Source organism: Poecile atricapillus, chromosome 11 (assembly GCF_030490865.1).
Source record: "Poecile atricapillus isolate bPoeAtr1 chromosome 11, bPoeAtr1.hap1, whole genome shotgun sequence".
NCBI classification, from domain to species: Eukaryota; Metazoa; Chordata; class Aves; order Passeriformes; family Paridae; genus Poecile; species Poecile atricapillus.
Window position 1 is genome coordinate 9,180,416 of NC_081259.1, and position 7,834 is coordinate 9,188,249.

At 54.4% G+C, this 7,834-nt stretch overlaps 1 protein-coding gene across 2 annotated transcripts; it reads right to left on the reverse strand.

Moving 5' to 3' along the window:
* Window positions 1-1,910: 1,910 nt before the first annotated feature.
* On the reverse strand, window positions 1,911-6,664 carry MEX3B (mex-3 RNA binding family member B). Of its 2 annotated transcripts, XM_058847152.1 has the most exons (3): window positions 6,650-6,664; window positions 5,607-5,843; window positions 1,911-4,607 (listed from the first exon to the last, which is right to left on the reverse strand). In XM_058847152.1, the coding sequence occupies exons 2-3, from the start codon at window positions 5,839-5,841 to the stop codon at window positions 3,193-3,195; spliced, it is 1,650 nt and encodes a 549-aa protein (XP_058703135.1). In that variant the 5' UTR covers window positions 5,842-5,843; window positions 6,650-6,664; the 3' UTR covers window positions 1,911-3,192. The 2 variants fall into 2 exon arrangements, with proteins under 2 accessions (XP_058703135.1, XP_058703134.1); XM_058847151.1 differs by lacking the exon at window positions 6,650-6,664 and having other exon boundaries at window positions 5,607-6,134.
* Between the last annotated feature and the right edge of the window lie 1,170 nt (window positions 6,665-7,834).

The window sequence follows — 7,834 nt, forward strand, 5'->3', positions numbered from 1 at the left end:
AATGCTGCTGAGCCCCCTGGCTCTGCCACCACCACGGGGCATCACTGGATGACAGAGCAAGAGTAATCCAGACTGGTCCTTCTGCAGGCAAAATAATTCCCAAAGAGGAGTGAACACAGTTTTTAAGGCACTACAGCCCATCTTTCCGTCTGGAGACAACACGCATGTGGAGCTTGTAAAGGGGCTGAAACAGCCTGCAGGGGCTGAAAAGGCAGCCAGAGCTGTGGACCAAGAGGGGATTGCCTTTGTTTCCACCACAGTCTGGTAAAGAAACAGCAAGTCCTGCAAGATGACCATGGCCAAGGAGGCCAGTTGGATTTACTGACAGCTTTGGCAGCCCAGGCCAGGGCATTCCCCGAGCTGCTGTCCAGGGGCTGTTCTCCAGAGGCTGCTCACAGCCATCCATAACAGCATTGCCAACACCGTGAGCATGCAGGATTGTACATCAAGAGGAAGAAAAGGAGGAGGGTTTTGTTTTACTTTTTGTTCATCTTATTTACCTTTCAGTTTCACTAAGCTTGAAAATCAAGCAAAGTGATCAAATTCACTTTTATTTATAGCAATTTTCACAATTTTTCCCTGAGAACCACACAGGATGTTTACACAGACACAAGAAATTGATTGACGCATCTTGAGAGCGTTTCCTAAACACCCATCATCAAGAAAATATACACATGGACTTAAACTTCTTGATCTGTCTAAAGTAATCGATTTTGCCAAGGTTTTATTCAGCGTCTGTACCGCTTATGTATTTAAACACATCTTCTCTGCCACTCTCTGGATTCTTTTCCACAGCATTGGGGTGGAGGGTTTTTTCCCCTCCATCCAAACCTTCAAGATTCCTGAGATAGATGCAACACCCAGTGAAGGATTTTAACTCTATAAATCAGATGATTCCACAACCACAGTTCAATGAAATAAGCAAAAATCAAATCAAATCAAACAAAGAGATCCCATCATCCCCTGCCGCATCCTCCCTCCTCCCCCTTCCCACCCAACCAGCAGCTCTGGAGTCCATAAAGGAGATCGGAGCAGAGCAGCTCTGCCCATCCACTGCTAAGCACAAAGTAAAGCATATGAGATACGCTACGCACTCTGCGTTTCCTTTGTTGTTTTCACTCACCCACTGAAAAGGGCAATGGCAAGCTCAAAGAGAAACGTTTAGTGATGTGCAGCACCTTCTGCAATCTGCTCTAACACACGCCAGCCAACAGCCTCTTGGTTCCCATGGGCTACACCGAGAACACCCGTCCTGCCGGTGTGTCCGTGGGCTCGGCTGAGCTTCCCTCGCCCCAGCGGGCACCAGCAAAGCCAAACCAACTTTACACGGCAATAAATTTTTTATTCAAATGAGCTTGTCAACGCCAATTACCCCAACCACAGCTGCCAAATACCAAGAAGCACCGTGGAGGACTCAGGGAGGCTGCTGCGGCCCTTGTTCCGCTCCAGGAACGCCAAGTTTGGGATGCGGTCCTGAGGTCCCTGGGCACGGCAGAGCCAGGAGCCTCCAGCAGCACATTGCAACAAAGGAGCCTCCCTTGCTCTCTCTGTCAGCTCCTTCTCTGTTTCCTACTTCCTATGTTTTCCCTGCCAAAAGTAACAATTCACAAAAAAACAAGTATTTTCATGACTAAAAATTATGAAAAAAATAGTATTTTGTGCTGTGGAAAACCCTAGCAATATAACAAATATTTAAAAAAACCCACTTTTTTTTTTTTTTTTTTTCCTTAAAATCATATTATAAGGTATGATAACTGGTAAGTTTATTCTGGAAGCATGAGTTCCAGCGACATTAGCATGACACAGTTTAAAGTCCCAACATGTTTCACTGATACAAGCAGGAAACAAAAAAACCAGGAAAAACTCTCAGCACATGAAATCAAATCAACACACAGAGTGCCTTTTTTTTCTGTAATATTTTATTTTATTTATATAGAAATACTTAAAAAAACATGAAGTAGCACCATTACTTAAGTTTTACTTTTATTATGTAGAACTTTAAATGTCAGAAAAATAAAACTCTTGATACAATTTCAAATCTTGTCTCAGCAAATATAATATTAGTATTTGACCATGAGGTTAAAGGCCCTTTATCATAAAATAAAATATACTTTGTTTTTAAACTTTGCTCAGTAAAGTACATTTAAGCTCAAGTAACGTCACCTACATATACATAAACAAGTGGTAAACAAATGTATTAAAATAGAAATACTAAAACTATAGTGGTGCAACAGAATTTTTGTAATTTCCACTGAATTCTATTTATACAAATGTTAGAAAGCTTCAACAGTTCCTTTTGACATATGTTTATACATTTCCATTTTTGTAATAATATAGAATAAAATATGCTTTATATCACTGAATAGAAAATATGCTGGGTGAAGCAGATTTAAAAGATTTTTTCTGAACCTATAAAATCTCCATCCCAACAGAATACTGTTCAAAGCATTACACATTTTATGGTTTGTAATTCTGTTCACAATTGTGTGATATTAAAATAATACAGTGTTCTTTGCCATAAGGCCATACTAAAATAAAAAAGATTTAACCCAGCTACAAAAAGTTCACTGAACTTAAATTAAAATACTTGTAAACATCTTTGCAATATGAAATATAATTTTTCAAGTCAAAAAAGAATAAAATACTTCAATCTGTATTAATGCAATTTATCTTTAAAACCTTTAAACGTTTTTAATATATATAAGAGATATGTTACAGTTTTGTTGGTTTTTTTTTCTTTTTTCTTTTTTAAAGTCTGATAAAGCTGCAGTATCATGGTTTTTCACAGGAACTTCTTGCCCTTTCAAGAACATTCAGAAAAGTATCCACCCATAGATTTAATTATTTTGTAATAAGCATCCTAGAACTACCAGCACGTTTTACTAACAGTCCACACACCATTGTCATCATCATAAGCATCTTCTACTTTCAAATTTTTTTCTTTTTTTTTTTTTTTTCTGTTTGTTTGTTTATAAAAAAAGGGGGAGTTTTGGAAGCTTCGTATTAAAGTACAGTGTAAAAACTAGCCTAGCACTAGAATGGAGTCGCCCGTTATTATTTATAGCATGCACCCGCTGTCACACCACCCCCCAGCCCTCCCTCGGCCGCAGCCCGCACCCCTCGGCGAGCGGCGGCCCCGGCCCCGCCGCCCCCCGCGTTGGTGCCCGGCCCGGGCTCCCCGGCCCGCGGCGCTCAGGAGAAGATGCGGATGGCCTGGGTGACGGCGCTGTGGCACACGGGGCACTGCGGCTCCGTCTTCTCGCAGATGCGGTTGGCGCACTCCATGCAGAAGAGGTTGTGGCCGCAGGGCACCAGCGCCGCGATCACCTCGCTCTCGAAGCACACCGAGCAGTCGCGGCTGCCCTTCCGCCGCACGCCGGAGGAGGAGCAGGAGGAGCTGGACGAGGAGCTGGAGGAGGAGGAGGAGGAGGCGGAGGAGTCGGAGGGCAGCCCGGGCAGGTGGGCGCCCAGCCCGTTGGCGTACAGCGGGTAGGAGGCGGCCAGCAGCCGCCCGCCGGGGTCGCTGCGCACCCGCCGCGCCAGCGGGTGCTCGGAGCCGGCCGCGCTGCCGTGCAGGGGCGGGGAGAGCCGCGCCGGGGGCGGGGCGGCGCCGCGCCGGGGGCCGCTCACCAGCAGCGCCAGGTTGGCATTGGCGGGCGCGGCGCCCGGGAAGGCGGCGGCGGCGGCGGGCGAGGGCGCGGGCGAGGGCGGCGCGGCGGGGCCGCGCTCGAACTGCGGCCAGAGGAGGGCGGCCCCGGGCGGCGGGGCGGGCGCCAGGTCGAAGCCGGGCGGCGAGTCGAAGGGCAGCTCGGAGCAGCAGTCCGGGGAGGAGAGGACGTCGCCGCCGCCCCCGCCGTACACGTAGCCGTTGGCGCTGTTGTTGTTGTTGTTGCCGTTGTGCGAGAAGCTCAGCGCCGGGCTCGGGGGGCTGTAGTCGGCCAGGCGGGCGCTGCCGCCCCCCCCGGTGCCGCCCCCGAAGTAGGAGTCGGTGGAGGCGCTGCCCAGCGAGCTGGAGCTGTCGTTGCGGTAGTTGCAGAAGGGCTTGCGGCCCGGGGTGGGTGTGATGCTGGGCGGCGTGGGCTTGCTCCAGAGGCTGCCCGTGCCGTTCAGCTCGAAGCCCACGTCCGTGCCGTTGGCGTGGAAGTCGTTCTCGTCCGTCAGCTCGATGATGCCGCCGGTGCGCATGGCGATGTGAGCCTCGATCTCCTCCCGGGCCCGGTCCACGTTCTCCGGCATGCCCGTTACCTCAAAGACCGGCTCCTTGTCCCGGCTCGGGGTCACGATGTACGTGTGCGTCTGCTGCTGGATGCGCTTGATGGTGGCCCCCTTGGGCCCCACGACCAAGCCCACCACGCGATAAGGCACCCGCACCTGGATGGTGGTTTGGCCGGGCAGGTTCGGGGGACCGGGAACGGTGCCGTTCAGGGCTGTGTTCTTGTTCCGCGAGGCTCGGATCATGGAGAAGTGCTCGGCCGCAGAGATGATTTCCCTGCGGGCCATGGCCACATCTTCCTTTCTGCCCGTCACAACAAAGAGCGGCTCCTCCCCGCGAACCGGGGTCTTGATGTAGGTGTTGGTCTTTGCCCGCAGAGCTTTGATTTTACAACCTGGGAACGACATGCGGGAGATGGAGGGCGAAGGGGAGGGGGAGGAAGGGGAGGTGGTGGGGGAGAACCGGTTACAACCCATTGTTTGGGTGCAGCTAGGGAGGGGAAAAAAAAAAAACACACCCACCCGAAACACATTGCCCCCAACCCCAGGTGATCGCTGGCATCTCGTGCGGGAGCCTCGGTCACGGTGTAAAGTAATGTCAGCCCATAGCCCTGGCACACGCCCAAAGGCATCGCAAGTGGCCACCGACACATCTGCCATGCAAACTGCCCCAAAACTACCAATATGCAGTTCACAGGGTCGGCAACACAAGGAGAAAAAAAAATAAAAAAAATATTTTAAAAGGGAGCCGGAAAAAAAAAAAAAAAAAAAAAAAAAAAAAAAGGGTGCAGGGAAACTGCACCGCCAGAAAAACAAAATTAAATAAAATAAAATGATAAAGTGCAAGCAGCCCTCACAAATCAACACACCCGCCAGTCCACATTCCTGCTCAGCACTTTCCTTTTGGAAAAATAAAATCAGTTCTTAAGGTGAGGAGCAGAGGCTGTACCGAATGAGCCATATTCCCCACTGCGGATGCTTTATTCCAACCCCATTGTTCCACTTCTCCACTCCATTTCTCTTCCTTAAAAATAATCCAAGATTTCTAACTTTGGGGTGGTGGTGGCGGGGGAAGCACCGAGGCTCCCATTTTCCTCCCGTTTCCTCTTGCAAATCTTAACTTTTGCAGCCGGAGGAAAGGACAGATTTTTATTATTTTCGTGATTTTTTTCCCCAACCCGGCGGCTGAAAGTGCATCTCGAAACCGATGCATAACATTCCTCGGAAACATCACGTCTCCTGCTGCACTTTCTTTGTCTGGGGGAAGCCGGCACTGGCCAGCAGCGCACGGCTGCAGCGTTCCTGGGAATGGCCAGTGTCGCATCTGAGCCGCCCGGCCGGCAGCGCGGAGGGGAGACCCGCGCCCCCACACCCCCTCGCATGCAGGCACCCACCTTGTCTCCCCACTATCTCAGCGACATGTTCCGAGCTGGGCACCGGGACGCATTCAGTCATGTTCACGCTCTTTTTCCGAGGCTCGTTGTCGTAAATGGAGCCCGTCTCGTCGTTGTCCAGCCCCAGCAGGGAGAGCTGATCCAGGGCGATCTGAAGGGCTCTTTGGTCATCCAGGGTCTCTCCCCCGCCACCACCACCACCACCGCCGCCGCCGCCGCTCCCGTTCCTCTCCATGTCTGCAAAAAGCGAGCTGGGCATAGTCCCTGTGTGTGGTGCACCCTCCGCCTGCGCTCGGCTCAGTAGTAAGAGATCAGACACAAAGGAGAACCCAAGGCAGATGGCCAGCAGGAGAGAAGGGAAGGGAGGGTGGGCGACTGCTGGAGACCGGGGAATTGTTGCCTTTTGCTTGTATATTTTGTATCTTTTTTTGCTTTTTTTTTTCCTCCTCTCAGTGCAATCCGGTTTATAAGATGTTCTCAGGACCCCCCCCACGACTCCCCCCCCGAGGTTTTTTTCGGTTGGCTTTTTTTTTTTTCTTTTTTTTTTTTTTTTGTCGGCTGGGGGTGGGGTGGGGGGGGTGGGAAGAGGATAAGCGAGAGGAGCTCCGATGGCTTCCCCCCCTCGAGTTCCTCGCCGGCCACAATGCCAAGCGGCGGCAGCGTTTCTTTAAGGAGCCCCTCCCAGGCTCCACTCCACTCACTCAGCGTTTTTTTTTTCCTCCTCTCCCCTCCTCTGTCTGAGGCTCTGCTGCAGCCAGACGGCTCTGGAGAGGCGGGCGGGCGCGGGGCGGGGAGCGGGGGCCGCGCCGGGCGCCGCGGCGTAAGCGCCGCTCGCTGTCACCGCGCGCCGCCGCCGCGCGCCGCGATTGGCCGGGGCGGCGCGGAGGGGCCGGCGCTGCCCCCCCGGCCCGGCCCGGCCCGGCCCCGCTCTTTGTTGTCGGCTGCCGAACAATGCCGGGCCCCGGCCCGCCGGCCGCTGCTTTCCCCCCCTCCCCCGCCCCTCCGCCCGCCCCGCTTCCCCGAGCGCCCGCCGCCAGCCCCACCTGAGCGCCGGCGGAGGGGGCTGCGCTTGGGGTGCGTTTTTGCGCGGGGGGGGGGGGGGGCGGGTTGGTTTGGGGTGGGGGGGGTGCCCTTCGCGCGCCGCCGGGCTCGGGAGCGGCAGCGCCGCAGAGCCCCCGGCACCGCCCCCGCACCGGCCCCGGCCCCGGCCCCGCGCCGGCAGCGCCGCCGCCCCTTCACCGGCCCCGCGGGCGGCGGCCGCGGGCGCGCGGAACCCCCCGCCGGCTCCCGCGCGGCCCCGCCCGGCGCGCGCCCCGCGCCTGCGCGCCGCTCCCGCCCCGCTCCCCCCCGGCCCCGGCGCGCGCAGTGCGCCCGCGCGGGGCCGCGGCCGGGGCGGGTCCGGCCGGGCCCTCAGCCCGCTCCGCTCCGCCCGCTCCGCTCCGCCCCGCCCGATCCGCCCGGCCCGGCGCCCGCGGGCCCGTGCTGCGGCGGCGGAGGCGCCTCCCGGCCCCGCCCTGCCCGGCTCGGCGCGCCCGGGGCGCGGGGTGACGGCCGTGACCCGAGCGCAGCCGGGTCCCGGCGCTGCGGGGCGGCTCCGGCCGGAGCGCGGTGACACCTCGGTCCCGGCTCCCCGCGTTTCTGCTCATAAAGAGCCCGAAAGCTGGGAACGCCTCCCGCACAGCTGCTCCAGCGTAGTGTCACCAGCGTCTTACACCCGTCTTGCTAAAGCACTAGAAAATAAATCGCCTCTTCCTTGGACCTTGTATGACCAAATGACTTTCTTTCACCTCTACCACCACAGGACACTTCAACCAGCAGAAGCGGTTTTTTTCTTAAATACTCTGTCATAAGGTCCTCCCTTCATGGGAGGATTAGACATGAAAGTGCCCTCGCCGTTGTCATAAAACCACCACCATCACATTGAATTTCTCTGGCTCTTTCCCGTGCCTCTGTAAGCACCCATACTCAGTCCTTGCCAGCTGTCAGGTACAAAACACTGACTTTTCAGAGTAATCATATAATAAGCAATTGTTTTCCAGTATCAGGTGTGACAGGGACAGACGTTTACAAGTGCACCCAGATCTGTTTAGCCAGCTGCCTGTACAAACAAGTGTAACAAGTCACAGGTAATTGTTTACACACAATGTTTATTGCAAATTACTGTCACTTTGTCAGGATGTTTGAATATTGTATAACAAAGCTCCGGTGGATTGTTTTCTAGCAAGGTT